Source organism: Dreissena polymorpha, chromosome 5, assembly GCF_020536995.1.
Source record: "Dreissena polymorpha isolate Duluth1 chromosome 5, UMN_Dpol_1.0, whole genome shotgun sequence".
In the NCBI taxonomy this organism is placed as follows: domain Eukaryota; kingdom Metazoa; phylum Mollusca; class Bivalvia; order Myida; family Dreissenidae; genus Dreissena; species Dreissena polymorpha.
In genome coordinates this window covers 124,697,973-124,724,936 of record NC_068359.1, presented here as the reverse complement: position 1 = coordinate 124,724,936, position 26,964 = coordinate 124,697,973, and the positions used below count along the sequence as shown (strand labels likewise).

Below are 26,964 nucleotides of genomic sequence, written 5' to 3'. Positions count from 1 at the left end.
ATGATAGAGTTAAATAAATGTGTACGTTTCTTTTCATGCGGTACTGTCTAAACGTGAATAGAGATTTTGTTCAATTATAATTTTGGCGCCTCTCGTAGAACCTTTTGCGAATTGTTCGACCATTTCAAAGATTTGTTTATTTCCTTTAATGCAACATTCCAATATGGTGTCAAGGATATTATAACATTCTGTTTGATGTTCTTTCAAAGCCAACCATTTGCCTATGATGGGTAAATGAAACCAAAACGATGGGGCTTGTGTGTCTTGCAACTTGATATAGTAATTAAAAGTTGTTTGCGTGTATAATATGACCAAAGCAAGTGATTGTTCAACATCATCAGTATTCGCATCAAATAGCTCCACAAATTTGTTCACAGATTGTTTGTTAATACCAAGTTGCTCCATATATAAGTCTATTTCAGCCTTAAGAATATCTAATTCAGGATGGCCTTCTTCTTTTGTTTTCCTAGTAACGACCACCTTAGCTGCTAGTTTGCTGACCTCCGATTTTCTCTCTCGAAGTCGTTGGATCTTTAGTGGAACTATAATTTCAGTGATGATACTCATCGCCATAACTAGAATATTTTTCTTTAAACCTGAGAGAGTTTGTAAAAGCGTGTCAAGAAACTTTCGAAACTCGTACTCGTATATTCTATGATTATCTAACAGAAAAATACAGGGATCCCTACAATCACTTCTAATAAGGTTATCCGTGCAATCTCTTCTAATTTTGTCGAGTAAGTCCTGTTTTTCTTTTTCAGTCATAGGTCTCCTTCTTCCACCATTTATGTTTCTAATGTCGTTTTCAATTTTCGTTCTTATGAAAAATATTTTGGCGACGGGAAATTTAGCTTTGATGTTATTTGCCAACCATGCATCATCCGCAGTAAAACGCGTGCTTGTCACGAGCAAAATGAAATCAAAATCTTCAAATTTCATTCTTTCTATATAATCATCTTTTGTAAAGTTTATCGACCCAACACCCGGCATGTCCCAGAGTTGCACGTTCTTGTGATTTGGGAATGGATAGCCTGTCGGTTCTTTTGTTGTTTCAGTGCATCCGGTTTTTGCAGCACCTTTTTCGTCGTCCTTAATGCATCTTAAAGCATTAATAAGACTTGATTTTCCACTTCCTGTTGGGCCGACCAATGCCACTTTTATCATAGTATTGTCCATTTCATTGTATTTCGCTTCTAGCATTAGCATCAGTTTCGGAACGTCACTTTGGTTAATATCTTCCAGAAGCTTGATAACCTCGTCTTTTTGTATCTGGATTAAAATAAACACAAATTTTACATAAAAAAAAATATAGCTTTAGATAGAACTATCTTTATTCACACTTTCAGCATTTTCTTTATATAAGGAACAGCACTTCTCACTCAAAACGTATAGCAAATGTTCTTATATATTAATTCGTCTGAGGGATTTAATTGAAATGATATAATTCTTAATTTGTCTAAGTATGTATGTTTGTTAACTATTGAATGTGTTTAATTGTTCAAATGTTTAATTTCATCTCAACGACGAACTCATTTTCGGGCTTAATAGGCAAAAATTGGAACAATCGTCTTTTCAATAGACAATTTTTTTCTTAGTAAATTATAAACATTTTTTGTAATGCATATCTACTGAATATAGCAGTTACAAATCGCATTAAATTAATAAATATAATTTATATATATATTTGTGTTGGTAAAACAAATATATATTATATATATATATATATATATATATATATATATATATATATATATATATATATATATATATATATATATATATATATATATATATTATATATATTACGTATGCTGTGTGTTAACTTTATACACTTTTGATTGGATTTCGTAAAAACTGTTAAAATCATCCCTCATTCACCAATGTACCTTAATTGACTTTAGTTACTTTTTTCACGACAGTCCTGAAAGATGAGTTCCAAGGTGCTGTCACTTAAAAATCATGAACAATTGCTGGTTGGCTACTTTATCTTAAATGTTGGTGGGGACTAACATTTTCTTCTCGGACAGTGACCTGATATGACATAGAATAATTAGGCGCCGTTAATTTGTTATATCGTTCTTATTACTAGATAATTATCATCAGTGTCAGAAGTAACATTTATCAGAATACATTATCATCGGTGATGCTCATGATTTGCATCGTATTTATTATCATCATCATCCTTATTACCAAAATCATTATTGAACTGTTTCCAGTCGAAATTATTGTTTGCAACAAGTAAGTAAGTAATGGATCTAAAAGACCGTATACTGGTTGGGTAAAAACACAATAAAATAACAAAGCAATTGAATACAGCCGAAGCATATTTTAATATACCATTCTTTACCGAATATACGTTTGATGGGCCTTGGCGATCACAATAAAAATTTAAATGGGGTCGTGTGGATGCTATAATTAAAAGTTTGTCAACGTTAAGACGAATTAAATTGCTTTTAAGCAAAATGGATAAATATATGAAAATTTGCGTTCACAAAACTAAGGATAATATTAGATAAACAGTCTTTCGCTGCGTTGTTTGTTAACAAGCTTAGTAGTTTTAACGCATAGAACCAATTTTTTGTTTACTCTCCAATCCGCCATTAAAATCATGCAATGTCCCTATGACCCTCCTGTACATTTCACTGGTTCCTTCGATGAAAAACAATTATTTCTTAACAGAGTTTAAAACGGTAATGAAAACAAGACAGTACAATAATACATTATGACTCTTCAGTGGCACTGAAGAAATTGGTTGTGAACATATATCAAAAATTGATAAGCCGTTAATTGACAATCAAATGGTACGATACCACTATATAGAGAATAACAGGTTACTGTCCCATCGTTTTGAATATATATCAGGCGAGGCTTAGAATTATATAACGGCGAGGCTTGCCGAGCCGTTATGTTATTCGTGCCGAGCCTGATATATTACAAAACGATGGGACAGTGACCTGTTTTTCTTTTTATCATACCACATTTTCCTAAACATCTGCAAAACAATCCATTTCTTTATATTTAAAATGTACGGATCCCCGCTGATTTTGCTGATCCGGCTTTTACACGTTGACATACATGTAGAAACGGCGTTCGAAAAGACAACACGAATAATCGCTTATTTTAAACATCGTAAAGAGAAAAAAAGTTGTTTGCACTACGAATGGGAAGAGTACAACCGCTTTAATTATAAACGTCTTGAATTGGAATCAGGGATGGACTGCAGCGACAAATTTAATCAAACAACACATTTCACCGAATAGTTTGGAGACGCCATTTTGGAGATGTGTATTGAAATTGACATTTTTATGATGGTGTCAATAATGACATATGATAAGTGTGTTAAATCGTTTGTTTAAATTGTTCAGGATTAGCATACAGGTATCATTTGTCTTGACTTTCTGTACAACACTTGCGAGTGCAATGACTATATCGATATTTAAGATTTATTGCCCCATTGATGACGTCATTTAACTTCTGCAGTGCGGGCTGTTGTGATTTTTAAAAAATGAACGTTTTTGTGATTTTTAGACTTTAAACTAGAATAAAATATGTACGTTCTTGGTATCAAATTGTTTGTTTTGTTGAACCTGATTCATGTGTATAGAAATTGTTGACTTAATTGCCAATCCCACGTAACTCCAAACATTGACTGATATAAGAACTTCCTGTTGACCATGATATAAAAAATATATCAGGCAACGTTATATCAGGCAGATATCAATGCGATGGTATGATAAATCATTATATCAGTCGCGTTGTGTTATAAAACACGAGTTTGATACAAGGTATCCTGAGGAATATTTCGGTGACATAAATTAAAAATACGATCATCAGATTTGGGAAAAAATATTTTTCTTCTTGCTGTAATAGAATCTGACTGAAACCACAAATCAATTATCAATATTTGTTTTAAATAGGAATGTGTTACAGATAAAAGTAATAAACATTAATATAACGCGATTGTGTAATCAAGTGAGTGCTTTTCCGGTTAAAGATTTTTTTAAACGGGAGAAGACATAACAAACTGGAGACAAAATATCACCGTTAATGGCTTTGTGCTTAGGTAAAATAAACAAATGAGCTCATTTTGTTTAACAAATATGACAAATATATCAAATGATGGGTACCATTTCATTTTCTTGAATACCTCCTTCGTTTCGATCTGAAATGAAATGAAAACATTTTAAATATGCAGTTAATTTTAAAACTATAAACAGGTAACTTACATGTTTGCGCGTTGAATAGTACACGTGATTGAAATTGTTTAAATTTATTTTGAAATACTTCCTTCACTAATTTTAAATATTTACCATATACAGCCTGTCTTTGCAACTGTGAATCTAATACAACGAATAACGTCTTTTTGGCAAAATCTGGTCTGTTCGTTGTGATTTATAATGGAGTTTGTGATAATGAATATTTGGGCCATAAAATAAATGTAAACTTATGTTTATGTTATTAGCATCATTGTCGCTTATAATGTTTATCTTTAGGAAAGTTTTTCACCGAAAGACTTGCATTTTCGTCATTAAAAAATATTTTTAAAAGATGATAACCATCATAAAATTATGATACGTTAATCAAATGGTAAGTGTATACACAGAAACTTATTGATAACAATTTTTTAAAATGGAAAATTACAAAAGTGTAAACGTTTGTTTTGGACAAGTGGTTGTATAAACATTATATTCAACCACCGAGACTAAGGCAAAACATCTCAAAGAAAAAAAAAACATTAATCATTTTTAGCTCGACTATTTTATATGAAATATATATAGTGGAGCTATCCTGCTCACCCCGGCGTCGGCGTTTCCGCTCCGTTCCGTTAGCGTGCAAATGTTAAAGTTTTCGTAAAGTTTTAAACAAGACTAGACCACTGTATTCGACAGCACAGAGGTTGCCATGTTTCACCTCAGGGGTATAAATTAAACAAACCTCAAAACGCCGGTAGACCTCTACAAATATTGTTTAAATTATTTCCCTTAGGACAACAATTGGCTATCTCCCGATCGCAGACGATTAAAAACCCATGTAATGCCATCAATTGCTTCCATGTACTTGAGATAGTTTGCAGGGGGCATGCGGATACGGGAACTTAGCGGGCTTACGTGAGGTAAGTTGAAACTTACTTTAAAATTGTGTCGTTATAAATGAACAATTGCATTTTGCTCTTTCAGTGTGTTTTGTTAAATGATATCAATAAATGTATTAAAAGGCATGACCTATAGGGTCCTTTATCTCATTATTCATAATTTGAAACAGCTATGACCTAAAAATCGAAACTTTTCCTTGGCGTGATAGAGCAATATTATCATTTTGGCAACAAAAGCCACAGGCGTTGTTTTGTACATGGGAAATAAATATTAACAGATTGAATAAGACTCTGAGATTACAATGCGTTTGCTCACTGGATCAAGCTTTCACAAAAGGTTTAGTTTACAATGAGCTTCATTACCGAATGATAAAGACTACAAAATGATTTGTTGGTTAAATCTAAAGTCAATTATATTTACTTACCCGGTTGTTTAATGACCTTTTCTCCGCATTCTGGACAAAAACGCCACCACCAAAAAAGACCTGATCTACACTTGGCACACTGCATCGTTGAGGAAACTAAATGATGAGTTCAAACTGGTTAAAAAATTAATACATAGGTATAAATGCACTTTACATGCATGTGTGATATTGAATGAGGTGTAACAAGTGGAACAAAGAAAATAAGAACACAACTGTTGTTATCACCCCTCAGAAAACCAGACAAATAAACAATATCTAGTCAAAAGTCATTTTTAAAATAATTTTTGAAAACAATTATGGCCGAAGCTAAATACAAACTTTGAGCATAGAAATGTTCTATGTTTCCCCGATCGAAAAATAAAAACTGCAAAAAAACTGCAAAAAAATTCAAGAACATCCACGTTTGCACAACTGATTTGCCATAACCATGCTGCAGTTAAAAATTGTAAAAGTCTCATTAACTTATGCAATATATAAATATTCAACTTTCAACTGCTTAGAGGTATTAATAAAGTGTAGTTAATTATTTGTAAACGAAGGTATTCGTGCCCAAAATAGCTCACATTGCTTACTTCATATTGCTCACCTAAGCATTGATATTCTGAATTCATAGTTTCAATATACAGTGGAAACCCTTTAAACCGGATCCTCTCTAAACCGGAATTTCCTCTCGGTCCCGAGGGTGTCCGGTTTAGTGGAGTTCCACTGTACAATAGTTTTAGTGTGCAAACGTATGTTTAGATATGTGAAATGATAAATAATTTAATTCTGTACAATCAATTCTCAATTTATCATAAAATATGTTTTCTTGGTACAAACACTGATCAGGCAGTAACTACCTAAACCTTGAATTTTAAAATACGTTTTATTGACTGTTTTAGAAAGGGGAAATTGTAATTTTAGAACTTTTTTACACTTAGTTATTTGCTTTTATTTCATTTAATTTTTTCACAATCAACACCATTTTATTTGGAATATTCTTAGATACTTATACTATCAAACAAAGTTGATTATAACGTTTGCCTGCCGCGAACATCGACCGCGGGATCTCTCGAAGTACCTATAAACGACCGACGAATTAGAACATGTGAGTTGCATATTAGAGTTGCTGTCTTGTTTTTATATTGACCAACTAGTCCTAGCTTTATGCTCACACTCGGAGACCGGTGTGGGTTGCAGAAATGTAAAAACAAAATAAGGCGATATTACACGGAGTTCATTTCATTTTTAAATGTTTGATTGTAAAGGCCCGGTCACACCGAGGTAACGGACGAGAAACGGACATGAAATAATTTTATCCGTTCGTGTCCGTTCTTATCCGTTCTTATCCGTTTAATGTCCGTTTCATATCCGTAGAATCCGCTCCTTGTTCGGCGATGTCCGGTGACATCCATTCCATCTATTGGGAAGTTTTGAGCATGTTCAAAATTTTCCACCGGATAAAACGGACAGAGATTTCCGTCTGATGTTCGGTCTTCATACGTTAGTTTACGGTTTGTTCGGAACGCGTGCGTTACACCTCCTGTATCCGGTTGATGTCCGTTTATGTCCGGCTGTCCTGGTCCTAACGCATTTTCAACAGATAATAACGGACAGCTAACGTATAAAAAAGTGGGAGAAGTGTGGCGGAACAAAACTGTTGACATACATTTAAACGTAATTAACCTGTGGGTCGAAGTATCATTTCATTTGGGTACGCCTTGTGAGAAGGACATGTGCAATGGAGTGTCTAGCTCGCATTCAATTAGAGTGTCAAGTCACCCTCGTGTAGGCCCAGATTGGCCTTTTGGATGCTAATCTGGCCATGCATCGTCTTGCGCAAAAGCGAGCAAGAAGACGGAGGCAGCGCACATGGTGGATCAGGGCTTGGCTGGGTCCCGAGCGGAGGCGTCAGTTCGGTCTGTATGACCAACTTATGGTCCATCTACGACGAGAGGACCAATGCGCATTCATCAACATCATGATAATGCCACCCGAGTTGTTCGATGAGATTCTCGCACGAGTGGTCCCAAGAGTAACGAAACAACTACAGTCTTCAATTTAACCAGGGTTGAAGCTTACAATTGAGCTGCGGCATCTTGTGTCTGGTTCAAAGTACCGTGATGTGCGATTCGGCTGGAGGGTACCCCACAACACTATTTCTCTTATCGTGCCAGAAGTAGTACCGCTTAATTTACTATAGTGCTAAAATTAATTTTAAAAGGCTTCTGTTAGCCATTTTAATATATTTATATATTTTAATGTCTAATTCTATCATCATTTTATATGAATTGCATTGTGTTTACTTATCGGTATAGTATAAAAGACAAATAGATTAGTGCGCGCACTACAACACTTATCTCCTAAATTGTATATAATTCGATTAGTACTGTCTTGTGCGCATATCTTGAAATGCACACAGTTATATGCACCGTTTATCAAGTAGTATATTTTTACCTAATCATCCACTAGCTAAAAGTCATGGATTAACTACTGTGTCATACACTGATAATCCACGCTAGCTTATCATACTGTTATCTTTTACACGTCAGATTTGTAGAGCAGTCATAGATGAGTGTGCTGACGAGGTGATGCCGTTGCCAACAACAGCTGCCGATTGGACGCGAATAGCGGACGGCTTCAGGGACAGCCGGAACTTCCTTCACACGCTTGGTGCTATTGATGGCAAACATATTGCCTGCAAATGTCCACCAAGATCCGGGTCTACGTATTTAAACTACACCAAGTACTTTTCCGTTGCCCTGCTAGCTCTGGATAATTCCGGCTACAAGTTCGCCTGGGCTGACATTGGAGGCCGTGATTCTTCATCCGATGCACAGTTGTGGAAAGAGTCAGACCTAAAGGCAGCAGCTGATAACGGAGACCTTGACCTGCCAGAACTTGAAGCTTTGCCACATGATACTGAGGATGTACCCTTCTTTTTCATCGGAAAGAAAATATAAAAGTGTTCGACCGACCAAGATTTATTTATTTATTTATTTAATTTTTTGCGTAAGTGTACATTAACATTCATAATACAGAAACAAACAAGCATATGCGTTAAAAACAAAGCAAATCAAAAGTATGATACTTTAAAATATAAATGAAGCATGACATTAAATGACCGTTTTTTGTAATTTGATGTTCGGTACTTTTCCGTTTTATCACGTTGGGAGAACGTTTTCTCCGGTACTAATGCGCTTCACTGCCGTTTTATACGGTAGAAGTCCGTTACTCGCACGGTTATATCCGTAAGCCGACCGTTAATTATCCGGCACATATCCGTTAAACGTACGTTTATTTCCGTTCCGTCACCGGTACTTGTGCGGTCATTTTGTTTTTTTCTACGCTTCACACACCGATTGCGAGCGTCTTGAGCGGCAGAGCAGGTAAATTTCATCACCGGATAACCAAGATCTGCATATTTTGTCCGTTTTCTCTCCGTTACATATTCGTTAGTCGGTCTGACCGAGCCTTAAACGTGGTGATTGACAGTTAATGGCAGATATTTTTGGATTTTTTGTGCGACCTTTAAATTGATTAATACTAGTTGTATGCATTAAAATGTGAAATACGAAAGACGCATTACCCCGAAAGTCGGGTACCTGATTTTGAAAAATAATCGCATTGCCTTTTTCAGGTGGACATTGTTAAGTGCTGGGATATTTTTTTTTCAATATAACACCAATTTTATTAGAATGGATGATGTATGGCCACTACAGTAGATGTGTGTTTACATTGTCAAAAGAATAACTCCATTTGCGAAACCTTGTTACCCAATTACATTCAAACCTAACCTCATTTAAAAAAAGAAATGGTTTTGTTTTGTATCAGCATTAAATGATTAGGTTTTAATGCATTAATATCGTTACAGAGCAAAATATGTTACAAAATCATTATAAAAGTCATATCAAAAGGTGAATAGTTTATATTCAAATACTATAAATGTATCCTACACATTAACAAACATAATTGCACAATTAACATTAAAAGCACATTCTTACATAACGTTCATCACAATAAGTTTTTACAATAGGCACAAATAAATTTTATATTCAAATCACATTTTCCTCACCTTATTTCACATTTTCCTCACCTTATTTCACATTTTCCTCACCTTATTTTACATCAGCAATATGTTGCTGTTGTTTGATTTTAATTTTCAGCGTATGGATCTCTCAATCTACGAAAACGCAGCAGACGATTAACTAAATAAAATCAAAGCGCTAAAGGCACTGAAGTTTTTCGCTATTGCATAATCTTAGACGCAACTTAGTTTTCAAAATTATGTTATAGCCTTTTATATCGGCAGTTTGAAATAAACACAACCCATTTAAATTTATAAAGATGGTGTCTTAAAGCACAGGTCGAGATGTGTTTGCACTGTTTATCCTCATATTTACGTTACAGAGAAAAACTTAGACAAAATAACAACAATATGTCTCTTTTTTTCGCAAATGGTTGCTGCACTGGCAACCATCTTTAGAATTTTGGTTGTCTTGCTTAAGAACAACAAGCCTAGAATCATGTACATTTTGTGTTATGTGTATCTAATACTTTATTTATTTTCTTTAATTTGAGCAACAATTGTGCCGACATGACAGACTTTAAATGCATCATGTCTTGTTGTGAGCCGGAATTGAATCATTTCCTAGGCCTAATTGATCCACAGTCGCCATTTTGTATTCTATGTTTCATTGGATTGAGTTGTTTCAAGCTTTGAAAAAGCGAGTTGCCCTGCTTTTAAGCCCAACTGTAACCAAGTTTTGAAATTTAGTTTCCTGTGCTTAAATCTACTGGCCCCAGACTAACAGGCAACCACTAAACCTGTAAGTTATTCATGATGTACAATCTGACAGTGTATTGAATTCATTCAATTTGCTAATCTGAAGACATTAAAGAGACCTTTTCACGTTTTGGTAAATTGACAAAATTAAACGATTTAATAATTTGGAGAGTTTTGTTGTTGTCGTAATATTTTTTCATACTACGAAGATTGCTTATATAAAGTATAAAATACATCTCTCATTGTATGAGCATGGATGGTCTAAACGATTGACTTTTATTCCAGGGTTCAGTGGTTCGAGCCCAGTTGAGTGTAAATTTTTTGTTTCTTTAATTTTATTCTTGTTTTTTAAATGGACCTTTTAAGATCAAATGTTACATTAATAAATATTAAGCGTTTAATGACAAAATGTGAAAAGGTCCCTTTTAGATGTTTAATAAAATTGCCACAAGGTTATAATTTAGAACTCATTGGTTGTTTATTTGATTTAAAAGTGATTTTGTTGATTTGCCTTGTTATCGAGGTTACTTTGAAGTTATTATCATTTTTATCTTTTTTTTTCAAATCATTAATAGAAAAAATAATTTAAGCTTCATTTTTTGGAAAACAGGGCTTAATGCATATGCATTAATTGTCATCCCAGTACCAGAAACTCTCTTTAAACGAAAATCACCATGTAATCAGAAAGTGGCGTCTTTGATTATCATGTGCGCAGTGCACAGGCTAATCAGTGTGCACAGGCTAATCTGCGACACCACTTATTTGACATGCATTAAGTCCCGTTTTCCCTGAAAGCGCCAATATGTACAGATTTCAATGACAAACGGGCCAATGCCGCCGCACTATCTGTTAAACACTATTGATTACATACACAGAGTCACTGTCTGCAGTGTACCAGTGGTGAAGTATAAACAGGCAGATGCGGTGGTTATCGTTCTAAGCGTAGTTAAGAGCAGACCGACTTGCAACGCACTCTACTAACCTTAGTTGTCCGCACGCGAACAACCAATAACATAAATGCCTGATTATGCATCAATTGTTTCCGCTTGATACAACTCCACAGGTTATATGTTATCGAATTACTTTACCTCGACCGACTTAATTCGATATGTCTAAATAAAGAAAGTGCAAATAACGAATGACCTACACGCAAAATAGGTTTGATGCACATCACTCTTTTTTACAGCCATCATTCAAATGCATTAAAAATATAGGGAATCAAGTATCTATCTAAACCGGAAATAGGTATTCGACTCAATAAACAATGTTTCAATATAATTGTTAATGAAAAAATAGTATTTGAATGTCCTGTTGTCATCAAGATAAGCGCATGAAAATATTATTTCATACATTAACAAGATAAGTATTGATGCAAAGCATCAAAGGGCGTCGGGAATTTTAGTGTAAAAGGCATTTAATGATATTACATGGAGCGATTTTTTTTCTACTGTAAATATTAATATATTGGCCGATTATTTTAAACAAAATAGAAAAGATACTGGTATAACCATTATCTATGATTTTGTAATATAACACCCAAGTTACCATTATCTATGATTTTGTGTTGTAACCCCCAAATATTTCATAGTTCATTTTATTTACATTGGTTTCCTGTTTTTACTGGCATCCGTGTGCAGTTTTCATTAAAAAAAACAGAACTGTGTAGGTTTTAAAAAATCTGCTTCATCTTGTAAGCGTAATTTCCTATTTTTCTCAACTTCAAGGGGAAATGATTCTGAACTTATTCTTACGTTGCTCATTTTCGATAGGGGTTAAGTACTCATTGATATGAAAACACTGTAAAAGTTTTAATGTGTTTACAAACTCCCCCCCCCCCTCTCACACATATATTTCATGGGCATAATTAAAAAAAATGGTTACAATAAAACAGCATATTTATTTAAACTAAAATGTCTACATCAAAACAAAAAGTTAACATAGAACACAAATAAAATAATTTGATTCTACTGGGACTCGAACCTTGGGCCTTTCACATGTGAAGCGAACGTGTAACCACTACACTACGGAACCGCTTGAAAAATCACCTTCTAACTAAGATATTAATACGCTATTAATAGTCGGTTTAAATGTAAACCCGGAAGTTTAAACGCTGGATAGTGAAAGTTCCATACCAAAGAGTCCATACCACTGGCAAGATACGGGTCAGGCCTGTGGCCTTCTATATGTGGTTCTTAAAAAAAAACTGTAGAAGGACTTGATAGTAATGAGACTGGGGTGCTGTGATGGTTCTCCTCATTGATACACGGCTGCTTCCTTTATCAAGACTCATTATTGCAATTAATAATACGTGTCGCGCTTAGCGCTCTATAGCGCCTTTATTTGTAACTATGTGGTTGCTAGGATAGTGGAACAAAGAAGTTTTGTTTTATACAAAACCAGAAAGTTTTACCGGTTCGCGTATTTGCCCAGTCCCTGTGATCTTTTATTATTGCACAGTCCCTGTGATCAGTTATGAATTAAAAGAATTAGTTTTGCATTATTGGCAATAAATGTTGTAGTAAATGTAATAGGCACAAATGCAGTACTTATTTACACTAACTTACACAAAAAATCACCACTATGCAAGATATTCTGACAACAAAAATATATACATTGATCCGTAAAATAACTTCTCCTCACATAAGCGGAAAAAAAACGTATTACATACTAGTCGCCGCACTTCAGTGCGACGCCAACAAATGCACCAAGAATGCATATCCATAATTAATGTAAATTAGCCGACCATAGCGACCGCTAAACTTTAATCGTTAATGTCGAGTTACTATCTGTAAGCCGGTCAAATCATTTTACGAGTTTTGCATGTTAACTGTATAGAACAAACCACAAAATAAGACACTTCGTCAGATGCATATCTTAATGTATGGATAAGATGTACAGTGAATCAACGTTAAACTATTATGTTTCTTCATCCAAAACGTTTCAATTTTTATTCACTGTTGAAAATTATTCGCAGTTAACTACACAATAAATTATATCAGAAATTGAGAAATTCCCACTAATACTATTATTACATAAAACAATAAAGTCAAGTCTGCAATTAGCTGAACAATACACACAGTTATTGAGCCGTGTGTTTATTCGTCAAAATGGTAAATATAAAACGTTTCAAGTAAAAAAGTGTATTACCTGAAATCTCTAGATGACGATATGGTCTTAAGGATTTCACATATGAACCATTCAATGGTTTGACCAAATACTTTAAAGCATGCAGGTCTCATTGTCGATCAACTGTCGCGGTCGCGATTTGGTTTATGATAAGTTATCAAATGTTAAAGGAACTATGCAAAGCAGAGTCATACAAACAATTTAAAGTAGAAATCCTTTAAACCAACTGTGATATCATGTTTTGTAAATAAATCGGTAAGCTAAGAAGTTATATCGAAAACTCACACTTATGACGTCAAAAAGTAAAAATAAAAACTACAAAACAAATAAATCCCGTATTTCAAAATGAGTTTCAACTCATGCATAACAATGCATAAACTATTTTAATATACATAACGAATCTCGTTCGTAAGAATATGCCGTTGTTATTTTCCTCAAAATCAGGTTTGTTTAAGAAGGTGCACCTTTAAATGAAATTGAGCCTTTTAATCTTCCTATTAGCACATGCCTTTTCATCGCGATTTATCATCCTCTTAGTACATACATTGTTTATCGCAAAATGTAATGTAATAGGTATATTTACGAGTAGCATTGCCACACTTGTTAGGCGATTTGCCTTTCTTCCTGTTGTTTCTTAAGTTATCTTCCGCGACAAACTTTAACTTCGTAAATTATTTATAACTATGTGTTTTTGTATCTTCAACGTTTTGTACAAGGTGGATGAACACTTCCGGTAATAGGGATATACTTTTTTTAGCTTTTCTAAGTTTTTCTAAACATAAAACAATTGTTCAAATGCTTTTGCTACAGTTTTAGCAATTATCTTTAATAAAGCTCTGTGTTTTTCAGAATTTCAGGATAATGATTCGCATGACAATTTCAAGACTTTTAACGCAAAATGAGATCTATCTTCAAGCCATTAGTGGTAAATTCTTCCCTATCCTATAATATGCACGTAAACAAACTTAATCAGTGTTCGCAGCCGTGTGATATTTACGAAACAAACAAGTTGTGCAAGAAAAAACGAATCGATGGAAGAGTGTCCTTTTTAAGGCCTGAACAATCAAGAGGTCTGTTTGTTGTTGCTGCTGGACGAATTAGGCCTTCAGTGAAAATTTAGCGACTCATTAAACTACACACGAAAATGTAATATTAACCCATTCATGCCTAGTGGACTCTCCCATCCTTCTAAATTGGATCAATTTATTTCCAAATTTAGGGATGTTTAGTATATTTATTTCTATATTTAGAATATTTCTTACATAAATTCATTTAAGCAAACAGCTTAGACCCAGATGAGACGCCGAATCATGCGGCGTCTCATCTGGGTCTACGCTGATTGTCAAGGCCTTTGTTCTAGACGCTAGGCATAAATGGGTTAAAAAATCATTTGCGTTATAATATTACATGAAACTAGCTCGATTGCTTTAATTTAAAACTAAGGATGTCTCGTTAATTTGTTATTTCTACCACAATTCGTTTTTTTACATTTATTCAAAAACTTAAAATCGTGTATAAATGGTAAATGTTAATGTTTAATCACTACCCATTGATGAAACTAATTTGAAGTTCACTTTCAAAAACTAAGACACATATTTACAGAAAGCTTGGCAAAATGTTCATTTATACGTTTTGTCAGCAGATTAAATTGTTGCGTATTAAATGTTACACATGCGCAAATACGTTCCTTCTTTGTTGGATATAAAGTTTGCAATGTTTGATATCATTTGCCACTGTGACCAAGTTATAGCTATTATCCAAAGGACAGCCGTAAAAGTTGAAAAGATAAGGATTTAAACTTTAAAATATACAGAATGAATTTAAACAACAGTTTTACGCTGTAACTTATAATATAAGTCTTATATATATACGGCTTTAGGCTTACCATTTTGAGCGTAACAAATAGACCAAACGATGTGAGGATTGAAACCGTTATAACACTCAGATGCAAAAAAAATATGTTGTTTCCTTATTTCTTGCGTATAGTCATTAAAATTGAATGCATCTTATCATTTAGGATCGATTTTTCTAATTGTATGCGCCGTAAACAAAGATATTGATAATTATTATCAAACTTACAATCAAGACTTCCGGTTTGCGATTTTGTAACCGGTATAATTTAAAATTAATTGATTTGCTGTTTCGTGAATTATTTTTCCTCCAAATCACGAACATAAAGATTGATCGCGGATCCACAATCTTCAAGAGAGTACAATTGAATCTCAATATTATGTTTTAACAAAAGTTATATTAATGGTCAGAATATAGAGAACACTCTGCCATGAATACTTAAAAAACCATTAAAACATTAACATTTAATACCTTCTGTAAGTTGACTAATAGCATAGTCGGATGAGTATGAGAGTAATTTTGACAACTCTTTATTATGCAATAGGTGCATACATTTTTGCAATTGCAACGGTGCCAAAACATGTTCGTTGAACATCACCATTTTCAATATTATAGTGAATACTCACGATTACTAAGAATATATTAACCTTATAAAGTCTCACACTGAATAACATATTTTTGTATTGCCCGCATTTTCCCTAGATGACTCTTATCTGATTTTCATCGCTGACCTTAACTCGACTTCCAGCATATAAACATGGTAAACTGGAAGTGATCAAGAGAGAGGTGAACCGGAATTAAGTAATTTGTTTGCTTTCGTGCATTGTACGTGTCTCTGGCTTGCATTTAGATTTTTAATTTAAAACAAGATTTTGATAAACAATAAAGTATCAAAAGAATTTGTGTCGCAAAAATTATATCAATATAAAGTTTGTTCGTTTTAAGAAATAAGTTCATGTAAAAAATTGCGGCCGCTATCTTAATTAAAAATTTTGCTTAACTCATGTTCTGATTCTGTATAACTGAAGGTTTTACAAGCTTTTATCGGCATCATTTTAATGTATGAAGCGAATTACTATTATTGTTTATTTTAAAGGTTAAATAAAGCCACGGCCTTTAAACAGTTTTCATTATAAATTTCCATTGTCATATGTCCATGTCAGTTTGTTCCTAAAGCTTATGATCACGCTCAAACATGTTTTATTTACGTCGATCCGGGATATTCAGTCGGCGTTCAAAGTTTCTACGTCTATTAATGCAAGTCTGACGATAAGTTGTTTTTTTGCGCAAACTTTCAAACGAACGAGCGACCACTTCTAATAGTTGTACGCAATATTCAGTACTTAGTATCGCGAGTAAAGACAAATTAAAAACGTTATACTACATATAACTTTTATTTATAAATATTTTATTTTAAATAAAAGTATTGTAGTCACGGCTAAGATATAACATAAAAATGAGGTGAAAATGAGGATCTGAACTATGGAATATCACATACATTTAAAACAACCTCAATCCATAAACAGTATTGGAACTATAAATGTAAAAGTCACCAATACAATATGACAGTGTGCTTATTTTTTAACAACACGCGTATATTGAGAGAGAATATTTGTTCAATAAGTAAACTATCAGTTTTAATTCAGTGATATTTCTCTATAAACCACCGAAAAGCATAAACTATATCATAATAAAATGTTATCATATGAAACGCAGTAAAATTTTTAGACGCACGCATAATATAAACAATAACCACAAAAGACATATTTCCGATTTGAGTTTATTAGTTTATTAAAGTCTTATCAGCATACATGTATATATAATCACAACATACAATAAAACATGACCGTAATAATAATAAAATGCTGCCAATCGAAAGTATCGAGTTATAGGAGACTAGAGTATTTATTATATCAACACAAGAATCATCATATAATTATAGTGAAATGAAAGGGAGATAACCTCCGAATTTAAATTACAGAAAACTGCACCATGAACTACAGAGTTACCTCTCTTCCAAAGACCACAAAATTATATAGTCTCTACTTAACTCTGGGCATCAATTAAAACGTCGGTTAAAACATCTTTGTACATTCTTAGAGTTATGAGACTAAGTCACATATGGCAAAGTACAGTTTAAGACTATATAACATAATAAAATTTTTGACCTCACCTTAAAATGTTCCATAAGAAATTAACCATAAAATATTGAAAGCTAAAATAAAGCACTATGTCTTACAAAGTCATATATCGCCTATGGTCAGACGATCTATGAACTGCGATTGATAAATCGCTTTTATACCAGACAGGAAACGGAGCTTCTGAGAGATAGGCGCTACTTTCAATGCTTTATTTGTAACTAAAGCACGAATCCGGCTAAAACAAATGTTCTGCATATACTTAATCGTATCGTAGTTCCCAGTATTTTACATACAAACATAATCATAAAACGATTCATATCATGCACGTCAATCTTGTAACAAACACGCTTAACATTATTGATTGATTGACAACCAATTAATATGTATCAAATTAAATATGGAGCAATCACTTCTAATGGACACATCACCAATTAACTGGGCATGAATAAAAAATCGATTATATTAGACAATTGACCAGTTGCCAAAGTATCGATCGCTCCGCCCACATTCTTCGATCAGCCAATCAGATATCGATTTTTCACACATCCCTCAGCAAGGCTTATCTGGCCGCCATTTTGTCCGACAAACAAAGCGTATCGTACATATGGAATGGACGTAATTTTTAAGAGTTTACACAGATTTTATATCAAATGCATGATCATTACTGTTCGATCATTATTCAAAATTGTAGGTGCTATACATACTTTATAAAAGGTTATTATTTTATCTTTATTTCTTGAACATATGAACGAATAATGAGAAAACAAACACAATAAATAGTGTAACCACACCAGTTGTGTGTTCTATAAAACGTGTTATACCGTTTGATGAACAATATTATTAAGCAATTTGGGCAACATAATAATTGCCACACGTGCTTATTAATCTCAGCGTAATTGTCGATGATTAATAAATGACAGTATGTTGCGTGGATCTCAGAATGAAGGAACATTAAGGCATTGTTAGGTACTGTACACAAGAAAAGAAATATTTAATTACTTAAATGATTTCCAATTATATATCTATTTTCTGTGGATCATAAACAATGGAAATTATTATAAATTGTTAACTTAAATATTGTTTTAACTAAAGTTAAAGCAACAAAAAGGTGATTTCAACGCGGCTTAGCTAGCTTAAAGCGACTTCAAGTGTAAAATGTAAGGATTATAATACAACAACAACAACAACATTTCTAACACAACATATATTGATACGGGGAGAAATGTGAAAATTGAAATTAACATATAAGGGCCATCTTGCTATAAATAAACAAATGCATAATATGATAAATGTATTCAATTCGGATGTTCGTGAACAGCACCGTAATACCAAAATTTCATTTTTCGATAGTGAAATGTAGCAGGTTCCCATTAAACATAAATGAAATAAAATGCATATTAGATCTGTTAATGAAACCACGAAATTAGGCCTGTATTATATTATGGTTACAATCAAAATTTAATTTATATCTAAATTAAAAAAATCGGTGTCTTTTTAAAAATAACACAATAAAACAAAGATCTTAACATTTTTAATAAACGAAAAACCCATCATGATATGGATGTGTCATTTGCATTTAATAAAACTATTTTCAAAATTATATATGAATAGCAACCGGATTCACTGCCAGACGGTTTAAATACAAGTTCAAAATCAATATGAAATAAATGCTCATTTTTACCACTGATTTTTCATCAACTTCCTATAATATGTATAAGAAACGTTTCTGATAGTTAACTCATTTATTTTGATTACGCCATTTCTCTCTAAAGCATTTATGATTGTATCAAAGTTGTACAAAGCAGTTTAGTTTAGTGTGCGGCTTTAATAAAAAGAGCATGATACATCGTAACAAGTATAGTATTTCACTCACGTAATGCGCTATAATTGCGATCTGCTTGTCGGAGTTTTCCAATCACTAGACCACGTGACTATGTGGGCGGAGCGATCGATAATTTTGCGACTGGTCAATTAATTGACTGTCGAAAATCTTAGACATTATATTCAATAGAGTTTTCATAAACACCTGTATTGCGTTAAGAACGGTTGAATAACCGCCAAAAAACAACAAAGGAACATATCAAACAAATACTCATCATTTACACCTTTACAAACGCAATATTTAACAAAACATACCAACAATCGATTCAATTAAAAGCCGTTACAACTAAAAAATTAAAACAATTACATACATTGGTAACAGTTTGTAAAACGATAATGGTTTTCAATTAATTACATTTAATCATTCATAATCAAATGAATAAGAAGAAACAAACCGACAAGAAAGAAAATTTATCATTTTAAACACCTTTTTTCAATTTAAAACATCAAAATATCATTTCACCAAACGGACCGCTAACTAATCTATAACCCGCTGTAAGTAATAAAGTTTTAACGAAAAGGTGTAATAAAATATAGGGCCGAATAAGCCTGGTCAATTTGGGCCGAAAAAGCTTGGTGCCGAATCGACCTGAATTTTCGGACTGGGCCGAAAGAGCTAGGTGCCGAAAAAGCTTGCTCCTTGTACATGTTGTTACATGTAGTAGTTTGGCCCTATACGTATATCAATGTATTTGCAATATCTGCTTATTTATAATTGCTTCATAAAATTTGTTTGTATTCTTACCCAAAAAACATCATAAGCTTAAGAAACATTCACTGATTCATTTTAAAATATTCCATTTTATCATAAAGTTATTATTGAACATAGTACACAAATGTTTTTTTTTTCTGGTTCTTGCTTCTCTTCGTTACTTTGGAAAGGGGGATTTTTATTCCGAAGTCGCTAATTTGCATGGCATCAGTAGGTTACATTTCTGCAGATTCTTCCACAACTTCATTGAAGCAGTTAACAACAGATTAATGAACACCAGGTAAATGTATAAAGTGCATTTTTTTCACATTTACTGACATTATGCATATGTCCAAAAATCTTCTTCCGATACAGCACTCGTTTGTGCCGGCGCCTACTGGTTAAGGGGTGAATAAAAACTGTATGGGTTACCTATTCTTCCTCTGGATCACAATCCATTATCAAAGCAAACATTGATTTAAAATTTATGTTGATAAGTGTGTGTTTTTTACTTATGAATTTTAAACAATAAGTGACATTTCAAGCAGTTCACATTAAAAAAAGCTTACATATCTTACAAACAAGGCAATAAGACAATAATTGCAGTGAAGATGTTTGACGGTTTAGCTATTGATCTTAAACATTTGGCAGGAATAGTTTTAGTTGTTTTGACAAATAAGTGAAAATATTTAAATAACAAACATCGTCTATCAAGACTGAAAAAAATGAAGTGTCTAAAGATTATGTAACATGTCTCAGAATGTTGATACCTTTAACTGCTTAATGAGTGGCAATAAATATAACTTATTATCAAATTATGACTTTTCAGATTTAAGAATGGACCTGAATTGTTAAGATGCAAACATGCATTTTATCGATATTGCATATTCCTAATGTCATTGGTGCGGTGGACGGCACATTGATTCCAATCTGCAGACCACATGTCAATGAGGATGCCTATGTGTGCAGGAAGGAATTCCATGCACTGAACATACAAGCAGCTGTTGGTGACAAACTTAGAATATTATAAATCAATATACAATTTGAATCATCTGCTGATAAGAACATGAACAATAGAAATCAATATATAAAACAATCTTTTATAATGTATTAACAATTGAACAGCATGTGCTTTTACTGAAATATTTATATTATACTTATTCATTTTGTGCACGTTCTCTGACTTAATTGGTTATTGTTATTTCTAAATTTTATCCCATCACCATATTTAATGTATGTAGGACTTACACTGCAAGTAGATACATAATCAAAGTGTCTTTAAATAATAAATATTTTGGTATAGTGCACTTGCTAAAAGGTAACAGTTCACTGTTTCTTGCAAGTGCAGATAAGTTGTCTCCTTCACTTAATTGCACTATATGTTATGTGTAATATGTAAACAGTTGTTTACTTCTAGATTCATTGATGTAGTGGCACGATGGCCCGGGTTCATATATTATTTTGTAAGCTAAAATACACTAATTTTAATATTTTTTTAGAAAATAATGTGTAAATGGATTCGTTTTTACTTATAAGTGTATGTTATAAACAGTGTAATAATGGAAAGGCACAACTTGCTGATTTTAAACAAAAAAAAGAACTTATCTCTATCATCAGTAAAAAAGCGTTAAAAGAATTAATGGTTACATTGTTTTACACGATTTTGTTCATTTAAAAAAAATCACCACAATGTCTTTATCTCTTTTGTAATCTTTTATGCTCTTAAATGTTGCACCACAGTTTTATTCACAAGTAGCATGATTATGCTGGTCAGCACAAGGCTTGCTTTCTAAAGATTCCTTAACTTGTTTTATAAAATATGGTACGAAATGACAATTCTTGCTAGATCCTATATTTATGTTTATTAAAAAAAAATAACAAGATAAGTATTGAAGCAAAGCATCAAAGGGCGTCGAGAATTTCAGTGTAAAAGGCACTCAATGAAGTTACATGGAACGATTTTTTTTCTACTGTAAATATTAATATTTTGGCCGATTATTTTAAACAAAATAGAAAAAAGATACTGGTATAACCATTATCTATAATTTTGTGTTATAACCCCCAAATAACCATTATTTATGATGTTGTGTTATAACCCCCAAATAACCATTATCTATGATTTTGTGTAGTAACCCCCAAATATTTCGTAGTTCATTTTATTTTACATTGGTTTCCTTTTTTACTGGCATCCGTGTGCAGTTTTCATTAATGGAACAGAACTGTGTAGGTTTTAAAAAATCTGCTTCATCTTGTAAGCGTAATTTCATATTTTTCTCAACTTCAAGGGGATATGATTCTGAACTTATTCTAACGTTGCTCATTTACGTTAGGGGTTGAGTACTCATTGATATGAAAACACTGTAAAAGTTTGAAAAAAAAATTGAATGAAAACTGTAAATTGCATAAAGAAGCTGCATTTCACAAAACTTTGAAATTCAGTAAAAGATCATAATAGATTTATTGCTCCAATATTCATCATTTTCAATAGGGTTCGAGTAATACTGATATAAAACACTTAACAAGTTTGGAAAGATTCAGACGAAAGTTGTGAAATCTTTTACACAAGTGGAAATTGTTTATTTTGTCAAATTTAAAAGAAAAAAAATCTGGACTTATTGTCCCGATGTTTCTCATTTTGAATGAGGTCAAAATGCTCATTGATATGAAGACACTGTAAGTTTGGAAAGAATCTGATGAAAAATGTTGACATAATCACCTAACCAAGCAGTTTTTCACTTTTATTTTTAAATTCAAAGAGAATTAACTCTGGACTTATGATCCGATTTTGCTCATATAGAGTTTGGGTTGGGTCCTTATTGATAAAAAAATCTGTGCAAGTTTGGGAACAATCGGATGAAAATTTTGGACTTCGAACAACGATTTCAAAATTTCTCAAATTCTAAGGAAGATAACTATGGACGTAATGGTCGGATAATGCTAAAGGACCCATACCACCTGGATAGTAATACGTGTCGCGCTTCGCGCTCTATATGTGGTTCTTAAAAAAAAAACTCCGAGGAGTGCTTGACTCTAGGGAAAAGGGTTGCTGGGACACAGCTCCTCCTTGATAAGCGGCTGATTCCTTTATCGCAACTCATTGTTACAATCAAAAATACGTGTCGCGCTTCGCGCTCTATATGTGGTAGGGATAGTACTTAGGGCCTATGATAGACAACCATAAATACATGGATAATAGATGTGTTGTTTGCATTTATTAGCTAATATAAAAACACGTGTATTTTTGTAAGATATTTAAGTGATGTAAGAAAATTTAATTAACGTTGTCACCACGCGGCATCCATTAATTTTAATAAAAATGTCCAATTGTAGTAAAATGATTTTTAAATGTCTACATAAATAAAGCTTTATTATATTTATTAACCTGACTGAAAAAATGTTAGCCGCCGAACTGTTCCGTTCGTGCCGGAACCCGGGATTGAACCGAGGGCCTTTGGATGATTGTTGCGTAAACAACTTCAGTCTAACGCTCTCCCAACTGAGCTTTTCCGGCTGACATCATTTATGTACTGCTATTTGGTGAAGTTGTGTACAGCGATCGTTATTATATGTCTAATAATAAACTAATGCATTGTACGTTTTCGTACCACTACGCCTTCCAATAAACTTGCTTGCGCGATAGGTCGTCAAATATCGTACTACATTGATTCTCCACTAAATAAGCACATTAGAAAAACCACAAAATAAATATATTTTGATTATGTTTTGTTTTTATACAAAACCAGAAAGTTTCGCGTATTTGCCCAGTCTCTGCGATCTTTCCCCTGTGATCAGTTGTGGATCAGTTATTAATTAAAACAATTAGCGTTGCATTATTGGCAATAAATGTTGTAATAAATGTAATAGACACAAATGCAGTACTTATTTGCATTAATTTGCACAAAAAATAACCACTATGCAAGATATTTTTAAAACAAAATATATACATTGATCCGTAAAATAACTTCTCCCATAAGCGAAAAAAATGCATTACATACTAGTCGCCGCTCTCCAGAGCGACGCCAATAATTAAACACATGACTATTTGGCTGCGAATGACGTAGGACATCTGGGTGACAGCGGTTATTTACTGAGACCATACTTGGTGACTCCGCTGTCCGATCCAACAATACCTGCAGAGGAACGCTTCAATGCATCATTAGTAACGGGCCGCATGGTGGTAGAGAAAACATTTGGTGTCCTCAAGTCTCGATTTAGGTATTTTAAACTAAAAACTTCTTTAAAACAGCAACAAAAAATATGTTAAGCTCTACTTATATAATAGCATATAATGTCTGTGCCGCTTATGTATTGATTACAAATGTGCGTAAGACTTGAAGAATAATACTTCTTTATATAAATCAATATTATTAGTTATTTCCAGATGCCTCCATAAATGTGGTGGTTGTTTGCTATTCAACCCAAAAAAGTCTGCTAAAGTGGTCATGGCGTGTATGCGGCTGCACACTTTTTGTGTCACGCGAAATGTTCCACTGCACATGAGGCCATAGAAGTTGAGGCTGATGATCACGACATGCCAGTTCAAATAGCCGAAAATAGAGATGGTCAGAACAGAAGGCGAGAATTAATATTATATGTAAAGATTTAAATAATAGATTGTATATGTAAACATTCATATATTGTTCAGAATCCACTGGTGCAGCACTTGATGCGGACTCATCAATGGGCCACGCTGGAAAAAGTATATGTATAGTTAATCTCACATGAAAAGTAAAACAGATTGCACATTTAAGTTATTTTTTAAGTGAACGCATGCCATGTTATCATGTTAGTTTGTTCAAATCATATGTACTTGCAAATTCATACCATAAAAGAATGTAAACCATGAGTATGGTTATTTGCTATATATCAATATTTTCCATGTACTGTCATTTGAGGTACTAATTTTTTTACTTGTACATACATGATCTTCTAAATATTGAATAAGTTATTGTTATATGACTTGTTAATAAATGGTTGATTACAGTAAAGCAATGAATACATACCAATGGAGTTCATTAGAAAAATGTCCCCATGATCATTTACACCAGAGATAGAGCAGCTTGGTATAACCGTCAGTGTCTGAATTGAATTTAAACAGGAATTACATTGATGAATATACATAATTTTATCATATTACTCACGCCTGAATCAATGTGCTCACTCCACCAGTTCTTCCCTAGTTCACTAGAGATCTCAATAATATAAACAAATTCATTTTTTCACTGTTAAAATGAAATTTGCTAGGCTATTGTGTTTCTTCTGATATAGTGTATATGTCTTATATTTTCTTAGTAATCAATTCACAAGAAAAATACACTCTCATTGTATAATAATATAATCGTTACATTTCAAATGCACTTTTATCCTACAGCTAAATGATTTTATAGAACAAATACGATTCATACAGAAAAGATAAGGTTTTCTCCACGGTTATTTTAGATAAGGTTTATTCCACAGTTATTTTTAGAACATAGGGACTACTTTTTTTGGCCTTTCACCCCTGATTGCGTCATTCAGGGCCCGTTTTCACCAAACAATTCTTAGACTTAAGTCTAAGAATAAAGAAAATTCTTTAAATTATAATATTCAAGAATTTCTTTAATTTTGAGTCAAACTCTGCAGTAAACATCTATATCTATATTATTCTTCATATAGAACATTTTGTTAATGACATAATCACCAGTGGAGGCCTGTATATATTCAAACACTGAACACATTTTCTTGGTTCCAAGTCTATTTTTTATTCTTAAGTCTTAGAATCGGTTGGTGAATACGGGCCCAGGTCATTGGGTACGCAGTCGTTTAACGAGTTAACGAGTGTGTGTGTTTACGATGGAATATTTAGAGGATTATACACGGCTGAGATGGGCCGAGCAGTGATAATCGGTCCGCAGGGGGCATAACCCTGGTTTGCGACCTGGGGCCGATTATCACTGCCCGGCCGGCTCAGCCGTGTATTGACGTCTATAATATATATCTTACTTTTATACTAAATTATAGATGGGCACAGGTTTGAGTCAAACTATAATACTATTTTGGTTCTTCACTTAAATTTATGAAGAACCAGCTTTCCGTACTTTTATTTTCATTCAATTGATTACGCAATTTATGACGTATCTCGTGTGACGTAATTTAAATGACGAAACTAGCTAGACTCTTTGGATTTAAGGACAACATACATTTGGACTTGGAGGGTTTTTATTTAGCAATTAAATATTTTTTAAGCATCGAACGATTATTGTGTGTGTTTACGATGGATTATTATCATATTATGAATGTGAATAACAGTGTTGGGATATAAAACTGGAATGAAACTGGTGAGATTGCATTTTCGAATTCGTTTAAAATGTCGAATGTAATCCGAATAACGCGATGTTTTGTTGAACAATTGATGGATTAAATTTAAGAAAAGTATCAGTAAATTGTTCTTTAACTGTTCGAAGGAAATCGATGTTGAGTTAAAGGGTAATTTCTTTGATGAATAAGTCGTTTCTTTGTCAGTCGATCAAAAGAATGTGTATTCACAAAGAATTGCCTGCTTGCATCCAGTGCGTCGTTAAAATGGAAAAGATAGATGGCGATGAAAAAATGTGTCCAGAATTTAAACTCGTCATGGAAGCAAATTAAACTTTACGAAAATAAACATGGTTAGAAGATCTACACAACTTCTCGTAGGTTTCTACACATTTTGTAAATTTCAAAATGGCAGCCATTTTTGTTTTTGGTATTTTACAGTGATGAAACCAGAATTGTAGTTTGAACACAAACGTCTGTGTTCTACTTGAATGTGTAACATTTGGAACGCTGATCAAATTTGAATCGAGGAGTATAGCGATATTTTGTCTCGTTACTCTTCTTTTGCGTGGAATTCTTAAGGACTATTTCGAGTTCCGTAAACGGGAAATATCACAATTAATATACTACGCAATGTTAGATTCAGCTATTTTAATGTGTTTTTGCTTTTATTTTATAAATTAAAGTCTACTATTTAT

At 33.2% G+C, this 26,964-nt stretch overlaps 1 protein-coding gene across 1 annotated transcript; it reads right to left on the bottom strand.

Moving 5' to 3' along the window:
- Window positions 1-6: 6 nt before the first annotated feature.
- On the bottom strand, window positions 7-13,533 carry LOC127831937 (interferon-inducible GTPase 1-like). Its single transcript, XM_052357023.1, has 4 exons — window positions 13,430-13,533; window positions 5,518-5,613; window positions 4,128-4,162; window positions 7-1,269 (listed from the first exon to the last, which is right to left on the bottom strand). Exons 2-4 carry the CDS (start codon window positions 5,600-5,602, stop codon window positions 34-36), a joined length of 1,356 nt encoding a protein of 451 aa, XP_052212983.1. The 5' UTR covers window positions 5,603-5,613; window positions 13,430-13,533; the 3' UTR covers window positions 7-33.
- Window positions 13,534-26,964: the final 13,431 nt, after the last annotated feature.